At 33.3% G+C, this 22,210-nt stretch overlaps 1 protein-coding gene and 1 pseudogene across 1 annotated transcript; both read left to right on the plus strand.

Annotated features, from left to right (window-relative positions):
• The first annotated feature begins 561 nt into the window (after positions 1 to 561).
• On the plus strand, positions 562 to 9,385 carry LOC143614132 (poly [ADP-ribose] polymerase 1-like). The gene is made up of 20 exons (XM_077087653.1): positions 562 to 751; positions 1,606 to 1,655; positions 1,738 to 1,951; positions 2,365 to 2,548; positions 2,622 to 2,907; positions 3,306 to 3,501; positions 3,583 to 3,744; positions 3,820 to 3,880; positions 3,978 to 4,041; positions 4,777 to 5,031; positions 5,113 to 5,347; positions 5,699 to 5,814; positions 5,892 to 5,968; positions 6,064 to 6,224; positions 6,300 to 6,491; positions 6,579 to 6,687; positions 7,470 to 7,552; positions 8,415 to 8,552; positions 8,651 to 8,833; positions 8,930 to 9,385. The coding sequence occupies exons 1-20, from the start codon at positions 608 to 610 to the stop codon at positions 8,975 to 8,977; spliced, it is 2,958 nt and encodes a 985-aa protein (XP_076943768.1). The 5' UTR covers positions 562 to 607; the 3' UTR covers positions 8,978 to 9,385.
• Positions 9,386 to 15,539: 6,154 nt separating this feature from the next.
• Positions 15,540 to 16,857, plus strand: LOC143614145 (LOB domain-containing protein 16 pseudogene; annotated as a pseudogene).
• Positions 16,858 to 22,210: the final 5,353 nt, after the last annotated feature.

Below are 22,210 nucleotides of genomic sequence, written 5' to 3' on the forward strand. Positions count from 1 at the left end.
GGCTCGTTGGCTAGATCTTAGGCTCGTTTAACTTCAAAATCAAGCTCAAGACCAGCTGAGCTTCCTCGTTTAACTTCAAGCTTTAGCTCGACCCCCCTTACTCGACTCAAGAACAACCCTACACATGTGTCGTCTTCCTCACACAAATCATCTCTCCCTCCATCCCGATTCATTACCCCAAACGCCCACGGTGGTGCACCCGATCAAGGCACATTACCCCAATAGCCAGCACCTATGGGTGCTCTTCGGGTTTCGTGTTTTTCGGGTCAGGTTCTTCTGGTTTAGACCTGATACCCAATCCAAATCCCTCACGGTTTTTTCGATTCAATTAGCCTTTTCTTGGGTCAGATTTCGGGTAAAAATGACAGCGTGCCCTTCCAACCTTTTTGGTTAATATCGGCTAATTTTTTCAATTAACAGTTCGGATTTCAGTTATGATTCCTAAACACAATTACCCAATTCATATAATATTCTAAAACAAGCCAAAAAGAAAAAAAAGCACATTTATTGCAATCACAATATCACAAAAAATAGTGTGAAAAAGGCACATTATTGAATACGACAGTTTTCGTTTCAAAGAACACACACACAGACACAGTGATCGAAAATGGCTACTCCACCGAAGCCATGGAAGGCTGAATATGCAAAATCAGCAAGAGCTTCATGTAGAACATGCAAAAGCCCTATCGCCAAAGAAACATTACGTCTTGGAAAGATGGTTCAATCCACACAATTTGATGGATTCATGCCTGTAAATAATATTAATATTGATACCCCTTATGTTTCTTGATATAAAAATCCTTGCTTTTTAGGGTTTCTTGATATACCCATTTGGGGTTTTTTTTGCTTAATTGTTATAAACTGTTTATATGCTAAATGGGGTTGGTTTAATTTTGTTGGTTATGTGAATATTGGTGTAAAGTTAGGGTTTTTATGGTAGACACTAGTGGTTGTTTGAGTCTTGGTGTGAAGTTGTTTTGTAAAGATTTAACCTTTTTAATATATTTGTGCCATTTTTACAAGCTAAAATGGAGTTTTTTTTAGAGTGTGATGGTTATGAATAATGTATGGGTTTCATGATGTTTAATTGTTGCAAGCTGTTTATATGCTAAATGGGGTTGGTTTAATTTTGTTGTTTATGTGAATCTTGGTGTAAAGTTAGGGTTTTTATGGTAGACACTAGTGGTTGTATGAATCTTGGTGTGAAGTTAATATTAGCATTGTTTTGTAAAGATGTAACCTTTTAATATATTTGTGCATTTTCACAAGCTAAAATGGAGTTTTTTTATTTTTTTGTTTTGAGAGTATAATGGTTATAAATAATGTATGGGTTTTTATTATTTTATATTTTTTATTTTGATCTTTATTGTTACAAATAGTCTAATGTTAAATGGGTTTGCTTTAATTTTGTTATTGTGTGAATCTTGTTGTAAAGTTAGGGTTTCTGAACCAAACCTTAGTAGAGTTATATGAATCTTCGTGTGAAGTTAACACCAACATTGTTATAAAAAGATTTAACACTTTCTATATGTGACGTTAAATTTATATAATTTTGCATTTTTGAGAGTATAATTGTTATGAATATTATATAATTTTCTTGGACAGATGTGGAATCATGCTTCGTGCATACTGAAGAAGGCAAAACAGATAAAATCGTATGGTTTCCTTATGCATTTGTTGTGATAATGCTTTCTTTTTCAAGAACTATTTTTTGTTATTTATGTTGTGTTCTTTTAGGTGTGATGATGTTGAAGGTATTGAAACACTTCGTTGGGACGATCAACAGAAAATTAGACAATATGTTGAAAGTGGTGGTACAGGGTCCTCAAAAACACCTGCAAGTACATCTGCAAGCACACCGGCTCGTGCTGCTAATAAATGCGCGGTTGAAGTTTCAAAAACAGCTCGTGCTACTTGCAAGATATGCAGTGAAAAGATTATGACCGGAGAGGTGTGTAATTGTTTTTAAAGGGGGCAAACGGTTTGTGGCGGCGGGGGTGTAGCGGGTTAAAACGGGCTATTTTTGGTAACTGTTGGGTTGACTTTAAACAGTTTTTGATCCAAACATTTTATTTTCTTTAGACGGTCAGTGTGGCAAATACGATCATGAAGATCCTGTTATTAAATACAAATTAATCTTTTTTATGCATTTTCTTTCTAAATAAGCAGTGTGTCAAGTAAAGTCATAATAATTACATTAATACCATAAAAATCTGTTTTTTAGAATGATTCAGGAATTTATTTGCTTTAAAAGTACTTTATGATTGACTTTCGACCCATTTGGCCAACACATAACCTGTTTTCTTTTCTTTTGTGATCGAAAATGATATGTTTGACCCATTTTTTTCAATTTTTTATGGGTAGGTTCGTATATCTAGTAAGCCTGAGGGTCAAGGTGCCAGAGGTTTAGCATGGCATCATGCTAAATGTTTCATGGACTCTAATTCAACTACTCAACTTGAAACTTTGGACGGGTGGGAAACTCTGCCCGATTCAGATAAGTCAAGTGTCAAAACACTGGCCAAAAAGATCTCAATCACCAAAAAAGGTAAATAACAACATACTTTTAGTTATTTTTTTATATAATTATGTGACCATTTTGCCTTTTCTTTTTGGTAAAGATGAAGTTAAGGAAGAAAGGGAGACTGTAAATGGAAGCTCTAAGCGTAAAGGAGCCGTTGACCGTGACGATAAGTCAAAGATAGCCAAGACTGAGAACAACAACACTTCAGGGGACTGTGAATTGGACCCATCTAAGCTGCAAAGTCTATTAGAGGCCCAATCAAAAGAATTTTGGGCTCTTAAAGACGATCTTAAAAAGCACGTGTCAACATCAGAGTTAAAGGAAATGCTGGAATCTAATAATCAAGATTCATCAGGATCAGAACTAGACCTGCGTGATCGTTGGTACATTCTTTTATAGATAAAAAAAGTTTTAAACTTTTTGGTACCCAAATCTTTATCAATTAAAAACTGTCTGTAAGATCCAATTTTGTACTTTAAAAAAAAAAGGTTTCAAAACTTTTTTGTTACCCAAATCTTTATCAATTAAAAATCAACTGTAAAATCCAATTCTGTATTAAAAATTAAAAAAAGTCTTAAAACTTTCTTATGTTACCGAAATTATTTTTCAGCTAAAAATCATCTATAAAATCCAGTTTTGTGCTTATAAATAAAAAAGTCTCAAAACTTTCTTGTTACCCAAATCTTTATCAATTAAAAATCGCTGTAAATTCAATATTTGTACCTCAAAATAAAAAAAAAGTCTCAAGCCTTCTTGTGTTTTTCATTTTCTTTTGAATCAGTGCTGATGGGATGCTTTTTGGAGCACTTAAAAGTTGTGAACTTTGTACCGGGCATCTTCACTATTCTGGAGGTACCTATAAATGCAGAGGGTATCTAACCGAATGGAGCAAGTGTGCGTTTTCCACTTCTACCCCTGATCGTGTAAACGGAAAATGGAAGATTCCAGAAGATTCTACAAACCAGTATCTGAAGAAGGTAGTTTATAAAACAAGTCATGCTTCACTATATATTGGTGGGACACGATTTCTAATTATATTCTTGGTTAACAATTTTCAGTGGTTTAAGTCACAAAAGTTGAAAAAGCCTGTTAGGATAGTGCCTCCACCTTCATCTAGCACTCCTGGTAAACCCGCTAGCACTGCAACAGCTCAGTCATCTTACAGTGAAAAATTGGGAGATTTGAAAGTGTCACTTATCGATTTCCCATCTAACACTATGGTACCATTTTCAATAAGTTTGTTTTATCAGGTTTTTTCTCTTAAAGCATACAACTTTGATATTATTATTGTGTAGGGTGAGTGGAAGACCAAAATTGAGAGCGAAGGGGCGCAATTTCATGCGAAAGTCAAGAAAGGTAAATTAGAATCTAATTGTGACATTTTTGACCCGTTTGTAAACGGGTCGATTTGGATTATGTTGACACAAAGTTTGATTTTATGTGAATATGGCAGACACAAGCTGCTTAGTTGTAAGTGGAGTGCCCGATAATATGAATGCTGAGATGAAGAAAGCAAGGTATTTGATTTTATAAACTGATTACTGTGATTTCAAGTTGCATTAATCAATTTTTTAGTGTTTGTTAAACCTATTTTGTTTTAATTTTCTGATAAATTATTGCGTGCTTGCGAACTCTTTTAAAGAAAATAAGTGATTTGGAAGGAAACAGAGAGAGTTAATAGATTGATATCTTTCCGGAACTTTCCTTCCAAACGTGAGAATTTATGAGGAAAAAAGGAAAAAGAAAGACTTGATGTTTTTTTTGTTAAATGACCAAACTACCCCAACCTAACCTACCCATTTTTACATTACAAGGTTATCTTTGTGAAGTTGATAACTTTCTTTCCTTTTCCAACTCAAGCAGACGAACAAGAAACTAAAAGTTGCATTTTTTTCTTTTCTTTCCAAACATGTTGCCAAACACCTACTTTTAATACACACAAACTCCTATAATGTATTGTTTAAAGATTTTAATTATTATTGTAAAACATTTATTTCTGTAGTTATAATTAAGAGATTAACTATCTATGAAAAGTTAAAAAAATGACATAAACGTGTTTACGGGTCAACCCAACATGACCTGGCCCATTTCAACCCGCACTTTCAAAATGACCTTTTTAAATCCGTTTTGATATGTCAATCAAGTAGCCTAACTTGTGGCCTCTAATAAATGGAAGTATTGAAATAATAAAGTATTATTATGGTTAATAATTAATATTCTTGAAACTTTGTGCTAATTTGAGCTTTTGACAGGAGGATGAAAGTACCTATTGTGAGGGAGGATTATCTGGTTGACTGCTTTGCAAGAAAGAAAAAACTCCGTTTTGACTTGTACAAAATCGAAACCAATGAAGAGGCTAACAAAAGCATGGTCACTGTAAAAGTCAAAGGGCGGAGCGCTGTGCATGAAGCATCTGGTTTACAAGATACGGGTCATATTCTAGAGCATGGAAAAAGCATTTATAATACAACTTTGAACTTATCTGATCTATCCACTGGCATTAACAGGTAGTTCTTGCAAATATTTGTTAATTTGTCCTTTTCACTTGTGTATTTATACGTGTAACGTGATTTTTTTTTTGCATGAAGTTATTATATCCTTCAGATTATTGAAGAAGATAAAGGTTCAGGCTGGCACGTGTTCCGAAAGTGGGGCCGAGTCGGTAATGAAAAAGTTGGAGGAAATAAGTTGGAGGAGATGTGTAAAGAAGATGCAATTCAAGAATTCAAACGGCTGTTTCTTGACAAAACTGGGAACTCATGGGAAGATTGGGAACAAAAGAAACTCAAAAAGCTACCTGGACGATTCTACCCCTTGGAAATTGTATTGTTTATGTTACCTAATTACTTTTGTATATATGTGGCAAGATGGGCGGGTTGGGTAACCGGTCAAAACAACTTTGGTCAGGTCAACACATGTAATTTTCTAATTTGAGTCGACACATTTTTTCTTTTTTATCGAATTTTGTAGATATATTATGTATTAAATATGAAAATAATATAGTTTTTTTAGAGTAAAGCTATCAGCTTGGGTGGATCTTAATCTGTTTCAGTTTTAGCTAACTTTTTGAAACTTCAACCATTGACCCGTTGGAGATAAATATAAATTGACCTGTATTAGGTATAGGTAAATGTTCGAGATTGCCCCTAACGCATTGAATGTTTGATCTTGCAGGATTATGGTGTGAGCAAAGATGCGATTCAGAGGAACAAGCTTAAAGATGCTAAAAGTCAACTTGCTCCTCCATTAGCAGAGTTGATGAAGATGCTGTTTAACGTGGAAACATACCGGTATACAATTTATAATTTACATATTTACTTCATATTCTTAAAGGTGGAATCTTTTTTTATCTATTCAAACTTTGCAGAGCTGCAATGATGGAGTTTGAGATTAATATGGCGGAAATGCCCCTCGGGAAGCTTAGTAAAAGCAATATTCAGAGAGGTAATTTAATTGCTAATGGATTAATCTGTTAATTACCACAATGTTGTTATCTTTCCTTCTATAAAGTTATGTTTTTATTGATTTTTTTTCTTCAGGTTTTCAAGTATTGACTGAGCTTCAGGATCTATTGAACAAGTCAACTGATAACCCTGCAGTCAAAGAAAGCATGATTGTTGATGCTAGCAACCGGTTTTTTACAATTATTCCTTCTGTTCATCCACATGTAATCAAAGATGAAGATGACTTCAAAACGAAGGTAACACGCATGTTATTAACATTTTATTATCTTTAAGTTTAATGGTGTTAATAACTTAACATAACGTATTTGTAGGTTAAAATGTTGGAAGCACTTCAAGATATTGAAATAGCTTCAAGGCTTGTAGGGTTTGATGTCGACAACGACGACTCACTTGATGATAAATATAAAAAGCTTCAATGTGAAATGGTCCCGCTTCCTCATGACTCTGAAGATTACCGGTTGGTTGAGAAATATCTCCAAACGACACACGCCCCTACACATACGGTGTGTCTAATTCTATCTTTATTCATGGGCTTTTTTGTCTTTTCATGTAATAACACGTGTACTAAAAACTTGTTCTTTTTTTTGCAGGATTGGGCACTTGAACTTGAAGAAGTGTTCACGGTTGATAGAAAAGGGGAATTTGATAAGTTCTCTCCGTATAAAAATAAACTCAATAACAAGATGCTCCTTTGGCATGGTATGTTTGACCAACCAAGACTTTTTTTATTCTCTTTCTATAGTTTCATATATACAATGATTATATATTTTCAAATTGATTGTTGTATTCTGGGAGAATCAACCGGTCAGACTCGGAGGTAACCACTCCTTCCAATTAATTCCATGTCTTTTCCCACTGTGGCTTCATGTGTTCTTCGGTCGCTGCAGATTCGTTGGCGTTGATGGGCAAATCCGGAAGACTTGCTTCCGTAAGAGCGTGGACATGTTCTGCAATGGCACTGACTCACCGCTGAGTCGCTCTCTGCACCCTGTTTCTATCTGACGGGGGTAGGAATTTTCTAGCGGGGTGATCCTACTTTCTTGGGTTGGCATTACAACCCAAGAGAGTAGAATCACTTTGTTGGAAGATTTCCACACCATTGAAAAGAGACTGGGCGTAAAGCGAGTCAAAGGTGATTCAGTGCCTCTGCAGAACACATCCAAACTTTGTTGGCAGCAATGTTTCTCGCATTTGCTCCTTGACGCCTATGCGTTTACATTGGCGAAGAACTAGTGGGAAAAACGTGCCATGTTATTTTGGAATGAAGAAGGGGTGATTTGATAATGTTAATGAATGGGAAATTACTTATTAAGCATGATTATAGATGCTATGTTCGAATGATGATCCGGTCTTTCTGAATAAAGTAATTTACGAGGCTGTGAACACTTAAAAACATATTTAGGACAGTTATAAACCGTTGACGCGTATTCTTTTTAGCTACAATTTTTTAAATTTCACCCGTGTAACACATTTTCTGATAGGTTCTCGATTGACAAACTTTGTTGGTATCTTAAGCCAAGGATTGCGAATAGCCCCTCCTGAAGCTCCTGCAACAGGATATATGGTTCTCTCTCTCTCTCTCTCTCTATACACACATGCGCGCTCGCGCACACACACACGCACATATATATATATATATAGGATTAGGATCATGTGAGAACCATTTTTAATTGAGAACTTTGAGAACCATTTTAGACCACACAAAAAACTCTTTTTTAAAAAAATAAAAAAATATATATGAAACAAAAAAAAACGCGAAAATATAAAAAGTAAAAAAACCAAAATATTCATCCCGGTTTCATAAAGAAATAAAAACAATTTAAAATAAAAAGATCGGTTTAGCAAAATTATACACATGTATAATACTTATTTTTTTAATTTTATACGTGTTATTCTTTATACATATATGTACAATTATGATAAATGATAATGTACATGTGTACATTATGTAAATCGAGATTAGATACAAATATACACATGTGTATAATTAATATATATATATATATATATATATATATTTTGTGAAACAGGGATGAAAAATAAAAAAATTTGGTTTTTTTACTTTTTAAAAATTTTCGTTTTATAAGTTTTTTAAATATTTTTTAAGAGGTTTTTTGTGGCTTAAAATGGTTCTCAATTTCAAAAAGTTCTCTTAGGATCCTCACCATATATATATATATATATATAGTAGATTTATGTTAAAAAGGAAATTATATCTAAAAGTGTAGAAGCCACCAGGACGCCACGTGTCGAAGGAAATTATGGGAGAAATAAAAACGACACATTTAAACTTTTAAACGGATGGTTATAATTTCCTTTTTACCCTTCTTTGGCAAAATATTTTTTGTAGCAGAACCCTTTACTATATAATAATAATAACAACAGTAATAGTTACAATAATAACAATAATTGTTTTTGATGTGTAGTTTGGCAAAGGGATTTATTTCGCTGACTTAGTGAGTAAAAGTGCTCAATATTGCTTTACCGACAAGAAAAACCCGGTGGGTCTAATGCTATTAAGCGAAGTCGCGTTAGGGGAGATGTACGAACTAAAGAAAGCCAAGGTCATTATTTTACAATCTTTTCTTCTACAAAAATTGTTATTCTTACGTGCAATATTTTTTCACGGTCATGACACTTCTCTTTATTTATTATCATTTAGGACATCGACAAACCTCCAAAAGGAAAGCACTCGACTAAAGGCCTTGGCAAGAACATACCTAACGCGTCCGAACACCTTAACTGGAAAGATGATGTCATCGTGCCATGTGGCAAGCCCGTGCCCTCGAATGTTAAGGCGACTGAGTTGATGTATAATGAATACATCGTCTACAACACCGATCAAGTAAGTTCTTAAAAATATAAAACATACCAATTTATTTTCTGTCATATGTAATAATATTTATTTAAAAAGTATATAATAATATATTTTTGTTAACAGGTGAAGCTGCAGTTCTTGTTGAAGGTCAGGTTTCATCACAAGAGGTAAAGACAAGAAGTGTGTGCAAAAACAGTTAATGTTTTTTTTTTTGGTAAGTTTAATTGCTTAATGATCTCCTTTTGGGGTTTGTTTGGAGATCTAAAAGCAAAGCTTTTTAGTATTGTAGCTGCAAATACTTTTGAAAACCGGTGACTTCTAAGATGCATATTTCTATGTTTAAATTCCGAGAAAACGGGCCAGTTTTGCGGGTTGGGCTGGGAAACGGGCTGGGAAACGGGCTATTTAACATAAAAACATATATTATATCGACCCATCTCTGGTTGTCGAGTTTGTTTTATGAGTTTTAGTATAGTTTAAAGTATTGTTATCGCGGTATGGATGAGTGTCGGTTTTGAATGGCGGTTTCAAGGTGACGAATACTAGACAAACTCTGCGCGGTTTCGGTGTAAATGAATCCATGTTTTTTTTAAAATAATTATGTTGGTCTTTCTGCATGATAGTCAACAGTATAGGTTGGAAAATCATGGGGATTTTAACATGACATCATGGTATATGTATTGTTGGGTGTAAATCTTGGTATATGTTTTCTTATTTAGAAAGAAATCATTTAAACTAATTTTTAACAAAATTTTGTTTTATTGAAGTTTTGGTGCATTTTTTTAAAAAATAAAGTTAGCTACGAATTATATTAAAATAACAGTATAACTAGTCCGGGGTTAAGCTATCGTCTCCTAAATCTTTGAAGGGTCAAGACCTCAACACATAATAGATTGTAAAGTATAACACAACGTTGTGTGAATATAACACAATGCTGAGTGATATAACATGATGTAAAAAAAAAAGATTAACGAAAATAAGCAAAAAAAAAAACACATTGATAAATAAAAAGACATAATGATCTAAATAAATTCTAAAATCTACAAGTTAGAAATCAAAAACGAAAGCTTAAAATCCAATATCGTAGAGTTTGACAAGACGGTTGCAATGCGACTGAGCATCTCACGACTTACCTATTTTAGAAGACTGTATTTGAACCAAACTCTTGACAATTTTTTTAGAGTTGTATTTAGGCTATCGCACTCTTCAAATTTGAAGAGTCCCGATACCCCCACTTTGTCCAAACTATGTTGTCTTAACCGGGCCCACGCCGTCTTCAGAGTTTGGGTTGGGCGTTCCCCGGAAAACCATACCGTCGGTTGTCACTTGGCAGTCGTTGTGCCGTCACAACATCATAACTCTCTAGCGTAACACACGGTACGAAAACCCGGGTGGGCTTCGAATCCGAACTGATAACTTTGTATAAGACCTGGCTCAAATCCTTCATTGTCAATATTCACCCAAAAGAACACAGGTGAGGATAGAACTGGGTCTCCACCGAAGAAACCAAGTCTTTCTACCGCTAGACTATAAGCGGGGGATAAACCAAACTATGACAAATCCATATCTTAAATATGTAACAGAATTTTTATTGATTTATAAATCATAGATTTTTTTACTAAAATATAGAAAGTTAATAGTGGTGAAAATAATAACGTATAAGAACGTGATTAAAGTTTGCTGGACGGTGACATGGATATATATTGTTTTATTTCATATTGCTGTTTAACGTCAAGCTTTACAAAAGCAATTTTTTTTTCCCTTAGCTAAAATCATATTTAAGAATCTTAGAAACACATACTTATTTGTTCAAGTACTAACAATAACATCTATAACTGTATAAACCTAGTTACATAATTTATAATTATACAAATACTTTCTGTAACATTTCCAAATTTTCTAAAACATATGATGGAAATATAAAATAAAAAAATGGAAATACCATATTTTAAATAAATGAAAGGATGGATTCATCCCACATTAAAAGATGGAAAAATATGGAATTTCCATCTGGGTATAAATATGGAATGGAATTTGATCTCACATGGAATTTGAAAGGAAATTGAAGCTCTTTATAAAGAAATAAGTTTTCATAATAATATTCTTATATGATAGGTCACTATCAAGTGGTCCTAGCCGCACGCGCACACGCATGGGCGAAGTGCGATGGGCGCACTTTGCATTTTGCACGCTCGCATCGTCGCGAACCGCTTAAGGGCCGCCTTAGTATTTTTGTAGAAAATTAAAATTTTTAATAATCCACCCATCGCGATACGCGACAGGTTTAGTTAGCCTCATCGCGTTACGCGATGACATGTAGTTTATCCAGACACTTACGTGTCTATCGCGATACGTGATGAACTCCAGAAGCTACGCAGACGTGCCACGTCACCTGACACGCGTCAGAAATGGGGATGACTCATCAACCCATTGCGATACGTGATGCCTTATTGTTGAACCCATCGCAATACGCGATGGGTCAGAAAATCAGCTACAAAAGGAGGCGAAATCAGCCTTCATTCCCTACTCAGAATTTTTCTCTCTCTCAAATTTTCTTAAGGATGTTGGTATAATACCCGAGTGGTCGTAACGATATCCTAGCCGATCGAAAGAATCTTTTTATACACGAATCCAAAAGCTCTACCCGAATAAGGTAAGACATTGTGTCATCGTGTAAAGTTTCTAATCTCGTGATTATCGTTATGATTATGGGTTTATATTAATTTAGCTATACTACATGGTATTTAACCTAGGTGCTTAATACCAGGAAGCTCGTAAATCGTAAACTTGCAAGGTGAGACATTCAAGTTTTTGTACCACTCACATTTACGTGAGACAACTGTTTTCCCGACACTGTCATGATAATTTTAAAACCTATAAACCTCATGACAGATAGTCTAAATATTTTCAAATATATTTTAAAGTATTTTAAATACATTACAGCGATTAAGTCTCTGTAGACTTACGGGATGGTTACTATCAGTATTGTAGGATTTTGTATACAAAGCTTGCCTACTGGGCTATTATGCGTTACTTATTGGACAAGTGTTAGCCAATAAGTAATATGACCGCAGTCACAGATACGGTCGAGTGACAAGTACCTTTCGGTAATTTGTAAGCAGACAGATGTAATAACATCTTAATGCTGTAATTGTATATGTGTCATTATAAATGAATGTACTCACCACATTTTCCGCTGATCAAATATTTTAAAACATGTTTCAGGTGAGATGATAAAGATAAAGGAATGGTACCCGCGGGCCTTCCAGCTTAAATAAGTGGCTTATCACCAGAAAAACAGAAACATGTTTTTTTTTTTTTTTTTTTTTTTTTTTTTTTTTGTAAACTAGGGTTTACCTATAAAACATTTGTAATGATATAAATGGGTTTTATCCAACCATATGAAATGAAAATCATGGTGTTTTACACTCTGATAATTTTTCCTAACTACGGTCCTGATAAATTTTTCCGCTGCTAAATAATAAACACCGATACCACCACTCGCGTTCACGGCTCCCCTCCCGGGGTATGGGTTCGGGGGCTGTGACACTTTCATTATATATGTATACAATAAACCGAAATCGAACTAAATTTTGTTTGGCCATTGGACCCAAAACCAAATATTTACTTTGATTGATTGGTTGGTTGTTGACCGGAGACTTTAAAGTTTAAACTAAAGCGGAAAAGATAACAAGTCAACAACCAAATACATAATTTTGTGTAAGTACTTCGGATCAAAACCATACCAAATTTATGGTTTCGTTTAGCATATTCAAACCATGCAATGAACCAAGCTCATAATATTGGTAATTTTCGATTAAATGAGTGAATAGAAATAACTTTAACATGAGCAAACCGCTTGTTCCCTCGCTACCATTCTTACATTTATTATATACATCTAGCAATTAATATTAACTTGTGTTTGTATGTATTCGTTTTCAGGAACACCGATTATATTCATTTATATTATGATGTAGACAAAATAAACTTAATTTTTTATCAAACAAACAAACACCATAAAACCTGTCTGTTTATCTCTATATGTATATTTTTTTGTATATCTATTAGATTTAATTAAAACCAATTAACAAGTATAATAACTTAACCTTACGCCTAATTCTATAATTTTTATAATTCAGAAAACATAAATATGTTGTTACAATAAATTATAATCAATCATATAACTCTTTTACAGTAAAATAGAAGACAAACGTACAACAAGCTCCGTCAATAATCTATTTGGATTTCTTTAGCAAAAACATACAAATTATGAACTCAAAAATAATATTTTTGTTTTGTGAAAGTTAATGTAAAAGTTTTTCAAAGTCAAACAAATGACTTGACCATAATATATGTGTTGTTGAATTGATGAAGTGATCCTTAATATATGGAAATAATACCAAACCAAATCTAAAAACGAGTCAAATTTGTAAGTTAGTGTTAATTAATAATGTCATAATCACCTGATAATAAAAGGACACGTCAGCAAATGACAAGACGACAAGTGACAGCAGTTCCCAGGTGCGGCGGCGTTCGGCGGAAAAGTATTTCTTTAAAACCCCCTTTCAAATTAATATATTTACACCTGGACCCTATACTTTTTGCCTTGCTAATCGCTCATAAAAGTTGACTTTAATAGTATTATTACTAACTAACAATTATTAAATACTAATATGCTTTTATGATATCTTAATGTGTATTATAATTATTATTATTGTTATTTAACGAGTGTTTGGTTGTAAGATGATTTTCGGACGAAAACTAAAGTACTCCTAAATTACATTATTTTTCGAAACTAATTTATTGGGATTCGATTAAAGATCACGTTCAAAAAAGCAAGATACAAGAAAGTGTGGAATTTATTGGGTAGTTTTTGTTGTTTTGGTTTTTTGAATTGATTGAGGTTCATTAAAGATAAGGCGTCACACAACGTTCAAAAAAAATTGGAGACAAGAAAGTGTGGAATTCATCGGGTAGTTTTTCGACTTATAACTAAATGTCTTATTCAACTTGTAACCTCACCCATTGTCTCTTGATTCCTTCATATTTTGTACATTTTTTTTTGAAGAAAAGAAGATTAAAGAGATTGAAATATAAGAGTTGTTTGATAGCTAGAAAACTTATCTATTATTGTCTTATCTATTCTTGTGTTGTATTTTTGAGTTCTTTACTAGTGTTTTCTAGTGACTTATTTGTGAGGGGTTCACCACTTGTGGATGTGATTTGAGAGAAAGATGATAACTACCTCTTGAAGTTAGTGAAACAGAGAATGTGATCATTACCTTATATTAGAAAACCTTTATACAAGATGATCACTATCTTTAAACTAGTAATGAAACACTTAGTTTATCAAGAGGTAGTTATAAGGTAATGCTGTATAATTTTACTAAATCTTTATCGCTGTAAATACCACTTTAACCGGAGGTAGTTATCATCTTGATCATTACCAAAATTAATTTTTTAATATATATTATTTTACTAAATCACTTATCACTATATCTACCACTTTAACCCTTCAACTTTATACGATTTCAATCAGTTACGAAGACTATACAAAAATGGATTGAGGCAATGTCACGCCCCGAACCCAAGGTGTCACAGATGTTGGGTGTACACATGCAACATAGTTATTAAACTTCAATTCTTAGATAAATGACAGTGAAATAATTGTCAGTACAAAATATGTTGACACATTGGACTAGAGATCCTTATTTAAACATAAATTGTCTATAACAAAAACATGGGTAGATACCAAATCTTGAGTAGGTAGTCCGCTCCAACACCACCTAGCTCAAACGTCCTCTAGAAAGACCTATACTTTACCTGAAATGCAAACTAAAAATTCAGAGTTGCTGAGTAAGTTCTAGCTTTATGTCAAGCAAGATAAATAGGGATTTGAACATACCTTCTTTTAGGACCGGGCTATAAATAAAATTTACATACAACTTGGTCGTGAACCATATTGTACCCATCATCAACAAAACTCAAAGTGGAGGGATTTTAAACGGGAACCTATTAAACTTTCATATTCTGTATCAATTTTTGTGATTTGTATTAAATTTCTTATAAAATAAATAGATAAATTATGCTTCATTTATTAAATTGAAATGCGTTGATGGTGGATTTACCGGGGGACATGTCTTTGTTGTTTTAGGTAATTCGTAGGTTAACCATCGGTAATCATATTGCTCCGCGGAGAGAAGAGTTGCTTGTCACCACTACACCAGACTTGAACATGTTGATAATTTATTGCTAATGTGTTCGTTAATAATCTTTGGGTGACATCCATCGGTGATTTGTTGGCCATAAAACTACTCAAACGTGGATTACCACCTCGTTGAAGACTTTCACCGACATGTTTCCAACAAAAATAATCTCAGTGATACTTATTTGTTTAGCCGTAAACATAAGAAGTTAGTTTGTGATTTCTTAACTTCCCAAGGTTTAATATATTACAAAGTTATATATCATAAAAAAATCCTATGACAAAATCTATATTTAGGAAGTCAATAGTGGTTATGGTCTAAGCCCATTAAAGAATAGATCCAGAAAACTGCATACGCCACAAGTGTCACTTTACAACCCTACAAACACAACCTCCTTTGTCCCCTCTTGCCCCTTAAAACCCCTCAACACTCTCTCATTATTCACCATTTCCTAGTCTCCCCGCGTGCCTTGTTCTTGATCAATCTCAACCCCTTAATTAAACCACTCTTAACACTTTCACTTCACCATGGCAACTACTGCGGGCTCGGGCTCAGGCTCAGGCTCAGGCTCTCCTTGTGGTGCATGCAAGTTTCTTAGGAGAAAATGTGCTGCGGATTGCATCTTTGCACCTTATTTCTGCTCGGAACAAGGACCGGCTCGGTTTGCTGCCATTCATAAAGTGTTTGGTGCAAGCAATGTGTCGAAACTATTGCTTCATGTGCCTGCGGCTGATCGATGTGAGGCCGTTGTTACTATCGCATATGAAGCTCAAGCTAGGATCAAAGATCCTGTTTATGGTTGTGTTGCACATATCTTTGCCTTGCAACAACAGGTATATATCATATATTACACATGTAAATATTATAAGTTTATAACCACCATTTTAATTCACTAGATGATCAAAAGCTATACATAAATACTTATGGTAAAAATTTTGTAATATTATTACAAAAGTTAATGGTGTAATCTTATGTATATTAGGTATTTTTTTAAGTTGTAGGTGGTTTTGAGATGTGCTAAGTATTTCAAGTCATTTTTTTTCGAAGTTGTTATACAAATAGGCAGTTCGTTACACACCTATGAATGACTCAAAGGAAATCTGACAACGTTTTTTTTAGTTTGCTAGTGTGGCAAGCGAACTTGACTTGAGTTTGCTTGTCAAAGGAGCGAATTACTCCATCGTCACTTCTTTTCAACGCAAAGATTTTATGAAGAGTAACGAGAGTTATCGTTGGCTTGAATTCGCCAGTCAAATGATGTAACTCTAGTTTAATTTGGTACTAATTATCCAAGTTTGCTTGCTACCGAAGTGAACTTAATAAAAAAGTTATAGATTTCTTTTGAGTTCGCTCATAAGTGTAGTGTCGTAGCGAGCCTATTTGTACAAAAACTTTATTAAAAAAATGTCTAGAATTACTTACAAGTTACAACATCTTTAAATCTACAAAACCAACAAATTCAATCAAGGTTCTTTACTAATTAGATAATATGACAAAATTGCATGATCATAGGTTGCATGCTTACAAACACAACTAATGCAAATGAAAGCTCAAATGGCACAAGGATTCTACAATTCAAGAAACATAGAGACTCAATGGCCAGAATCTGATGTGTACCAAACATATCCACCTTTTACCGATCTTATAAACGGAAACATATCGCCTCAAAGCTCGCTTGAGTCCATCGATCACAACAATGAAGGAATTGGTGTTCAAGAGAAACTAAATAGAGATGATGATCATTATCATGACTTCTCTTTCCAACAAGTTTGCAAGAAGAGACCTTTTCCAAGTGATCAATTGAGTGAGCTTCAAGAACTTGCTGTTAGAATGATGAGAAACTGATTCACTTTCTGTTTTTAGTAACCCTTGAGAGCCACTTTGCTTCATATGATCATTATGTTTTTCCTTTTTTTTTATATTAGCATCAAATCATATAGTTTGGAGTTTGCCTTTTAAACAATATATGTATATAGGGTTTTGAGTTAGAGCTTAAGTTAGTCTTCAAGAATTTCCTAGTTTACCATGCTATAAACCTTAGTTATGCATCTTTTTTTTCAGTGTATTATATTATTCTCGTGTTATCGTAGAATAAATTGGCCTATTTCGGCGACATTTGTCGTCACTATAGCCCATGTTAATTTGTCGTCGAGATAGCTGTTGTCGCAACGTGTTGGACTCAGGGACGGTTCTGAGAGGGGGGGGGGGGGTTTACGATCTTACGAACCCTAGCTAGCTCGATCACCTAGATAGGCCTGTTTTATTAAAATAATATATATATATATATATGTATTTTTAGTGTTTAAATTAAATCATCCAACTCTATTTTCATTTCTAAAAAAAATTAAAAATTGCGCAAACCATATCCCAATAAATAATTTTAAAAGATTAATTGTTTAAACTCGATAAAAAAACTTTTAATAATTTTTGAGGATGGCCCTGATTGGGCTAAAATAGCTAAAAGAATTCGCCACCATGCATATCTAGAGGCTAGATAGAGTTAGAACATTTGATAATAAGGACAATAATATTGGACACTCATATATATCATATCTTTGACATTTTAGAAGGAACCCCTCCTTTTTTGGGTCATTTTGAAAAATTATCATCTACCAAGCTAGATCGTACGTCAGGAAGAATTGAATAATAATAATATAATATATGTACATGATTTTTTGTATTTATCTAAGATAAATGTATGGATAATTGGAGTTTGAACCCACTAGTGTCTTTTCCCAGGATTTTTAATTACTCATTCCCTATGCATACTCTATAGCAATAAACGTTTCCATGATATTATATAATTAAAATCATCATTCTAACTGGATTGTTATCCATCGTTCGACCGTTGTGACCAATAAAAACATAAATGAAGAATATATATTTTTTTGGAAAGACATGTCACAATGACAGCGAAAACTCTTCCGAAGAGTCATAAAACATGTCATCTCTAATATTCAAGTTTGAATCCACTTATAGTGGTGTTGTCTACATTTTAAAGCGTAAACTCTTGACCACCCCACTAAAGTGGTGATAGCAGAATGTATGATCAAAATTTGTCGGATTTTCTTATGAAATATAAGGGTTTTCTGTTTAAATAAAAGGATTACCTTGACATGTGCTAACCAGTTATTGTCGAAAAGAAGAAAGCTATGATTAAACCCTAACCATAAGAAGTCACGGTCCCACCACTAAATTATTAGAATCGGTGCCCCGAATTCAACAACTTGCAGTGAAAACATGTACATACTTTAACCAGGTGGTTGTGGTTTAAATTTTACAGAGCAGTGTAATAATTTTAGAAGTAGAGTAGACGTAGCATATATAACGTGTATTTGTTAGTTAAGTTTTTAAAAAGACTTAATAGAATAGCTATATATATATATACATGGACCTACTTTATAGTATAAAGAATTATAAGGCGCTAATAAGATGGTTAACCTAATATGAGCTATGTAACTAATAACATTTTTAATACGATAATTAACACGACATTGTATACCTATACACAGAAAGTGTTCCCTTCATTAATTATATGACGACTTTAGTAGCTTTCATAAGTTTAATTAATCTAATAATTATTTAGATTTGTTTGGAAACCTTAGGTTAATCAATTCGTATTTAAATCATCTGAAAAGAACAAGATCCAGAATTGTTATTTAAGTAGTATTTATTTTTAATTATTCAAGGAACTGATCTTAGAAAAATAGGTACACCGCATTAAACTAGTATAACACGAGTGGCCAATTATTCAATGTTCATTATTAAATAATAAAAACATGGTTTAATCTAAAAAAATAGTGTAACACGGGCGATGAGATTACTGTCTTCCACCAAAATAGTGTAACTCTAACACGAGTGCCCAACGAATTCGGCTTCCTCTTCACCCTTTTTTACTTTTTAGTGAAGTTTCAAAAAAAAAAAAAAGTTGTTAACATTATTAAGAAATATGTTCGGTTTGTGTTTACATGTGTAAGAAATATGTTATAATAAAAACTGAACTAATTATTTAAAAAAATAATAAAAAAATAAAAATAAAAATAAATATTTAGTGTATGGCCCACATTTCCGACGAATACATATATATCTTAGTGTAAACGAAATGTTATCGTGGTGGGCTCAGTCCCGCCGGGCGGGTCGCTCTGCCCCGAACAGGTGGCAACCATGATTCTCTCAAAGGTATCAACGGTTGCATATTACCGTTCGACGAAAATATTTTTATTAAAAATATAATTTAAACCTATAAATAAATACCCATTTTAACACTGAAAAAAAATTCAACCTGTCTTCTCTAAATGTTATAAAATTTTAGTGAAATTTTCATGTATTTTTATTATGCTTTTGAACACCACAATACAAGGTATGTGTGGGTGCTAGTCCGTTTGATGTGGCAACCCATAGACAAGCAGTGCCAAACGAGTAGGGTTGTAGTTGTGTGTCCGTCTAGGTGGGTTTGTGCCTACAAACGAGAAGGCTGCCGGGGAAATGGAGCCACCTTCTCTCTATCTCTCTCTCTCTCACACACACACATATATATATATATATATAATTTTAATAATTTTTAATGAAGCCTGTGGAGGTTAATTTGGTCTCGTGGAAGAAAGTTAGAAGTATTTAAGAAATAAATTTAGAAAATGATGTGATGCTGATGTGATAATTTGTGAAATCCAACACTGTGGGTGTTCTTGTATTATAGTTTTTTAATAACTAAACCACAATATAACCCTTACTATAGTTTCATTTGATGTGCTTTTGAAAAGCTTAATGAATAAATATTTATTTCTTGAACGTAATTAAAAACTTTGAAATAAAAATCTTGACCTTGACCCAATAATTACACTTATACATTTTAATTATTATCAACTTGAGAGCATATAGTGCATTTAATTAATTAGTCCAAAAAGATAATGAAAAATAACTAGAAAACAAATCATATCAAAGTAGTAAAGGGATTCAAACTTCAAAAACCCCATAAACTAATAAATCTTTATGTACTTCGAGCCCATGACCCCAAACATTTCATTTAGTCAAAAGGTTGTCAAAAATTAAAGCGTGATTAGCACATATATATTAACGTTTGAAGAGCCCATCTTTAAGTTATTGAAAATTTACACAATAAAAATGATAACAATTATGTTATAATATAAATAGTTTTTATATTAAAAAAATAGCATTTTAAGAAGAGTACGTGCCATGTGACAAACGGTACATTTAACCAATGTACACAATAAGTTTTCTGAATTTACACCGTTTGGATATACCCCCTAAAGTATTTATACAATATAGATGTGTGTTCATTTAGATGGTGCGGGTGCGCGAGTAGAACCTACATATATAAATGTACACCAATTCCTATCTCCTGTAAAATCGATGCATATTCGCATTTCATCTTCTCGTAGCATTCTATGCTTATTCGTATAAAACTTGGAGAAGAAGGAGCCGAGAAGAGGGTATCAGGAACAACTGGTTTTATTACGGGACAGCTCATGCATCATAGGTGTTGCTGCGTCTTGAGATCCTAATTGCTATGGTTCCGCTGCATCACAAGGAGCAATTGTGACAAATATATAGCGGATTTGGGCGCTCTAGCCAAAACGAATCCTATTTCGGCCGATCAAATCACACACCGCAATATACTAGGTCTTCTAATTCGTTAAGAGGTTTATCTAAAAGATTCACATCCACTATAATCCAATGGAATTTGGAAACGAAGATATTTTGATTTGAAAATGATTTCAATTTAAATCTGGGAACCGGCTAACAAACAAACATGTCATTTGGAAATTTCACTCATAAAGTAAGGTATGAGATTGTGATAAAAATACGTATGAAGTTTAAAAAACCTATGCAGTTTAAAACCCAATAATTTACAACATTTATTTTTAGCCCAAATAAACCCATTTGCCATTTAACCCAATATAAGGGGAAAAAAATTATGCCTGAAATTGTAAACAAAATTATATATTATATACATAAAAGAAATCACAATTAGTATTGGATTATTTTTATATATATATATATATATATATATATATATATATATATATATATACCGGTTATCGAATTTATATTTTACTTAAGGCTTATATTTTCGATTCTCGGGGACGACCATATTCGAGTGTCGAACTCACAACAACTAATTGCAATCGACAATTAGGGTTTTATGAGGTTGTCAATCGTTCAAGTAATCAAGTCTAATACTCAAATGTCTATTTTCTATTTATTGTATATAATCTATTAATTAAAAATCATATAGCATTCAATAAGTTTTAGGTTTGTCCAAATCGAGCAAGTCCAAGCCAATAAAATTAGGTCCCATCAAGAATCGTTTTAGTCTCATCAAATCAATAGGTTTGTTCAACTGGTCATTGCCTAATTATATGATTAGATTGATATTTAGACTATATGCTTGATTATTGAATACTTATTATTGTCTTTCACACTAATTATATGACTAGATTCATATTAAAACTATATGATTTAATTAGGATTTATCTAAGTATTTTAGGTGTGATTGAAAGTTTCTGGTTGACGCGCGCGAACTCTAATAGAATTTTTCATCAAAATTAACCCGCCGCTTACAATTTTTCATCAAAGTTATGGAGTTCACTTGATGGGGTACGGAGCGAATAACTTTCAAAAAACGCCTCAAAATACTTACTTAAATTCTAAACCAACTATTCATCTAAATTTGCAATTAATGCCAAGGACTCCTTGCTGCCACATGCATTTAGCTTACTGGTATTAGATTCATCTACATTGAACATCTTTAAGGTTTATATTCCTGAATTGCCAATTATAAAGAGTTAACAAGACATCTAGCTATATATATGTGCGTGTGTATATTCTGGCAGCTTTGATATATACCATTTTGTAGGCTATGGTACGATTTTTGTGACCGTGTATTGTATGTGGACTATTTGTGGAGCAGCCAATATTGGAGACAGGCATACATGTATCATCTTCAACTAATTAACAATTGGCAAGACCCTTGAGGCCTTGACACTTGCAAACATAAAACAATTAAAGTTCATATATATTACTAGAAGATACATCCATGTTTTATGGATTGATAGAAAAACGAAAAGCGAATGTTAGCACCAGTACTTCAGACCCTTGACACTTACAAACATAAAACAATTAAAGTTCATATAATCGCTAGAAGATACATCCATATTTTATGGAGTGTGTTTCATAT

This window comes from Bidens hawaiensis, unplaced genomic scaffold (assembly GCF_021521415.1).
Source record: "Bidens hawaiensis isolate Kalapana, Puna unplaced genomic scaffold, B.hawaiensis_p1.1 tig00039052_1, whole genome shotgun sequence".
Lineage (NCBI taxonomy): Eukaryota > Viridiplantae > Streptophyta > Magnoliopsida > Asterales > Asteraceae > Bidens > Bidens hawaiensis.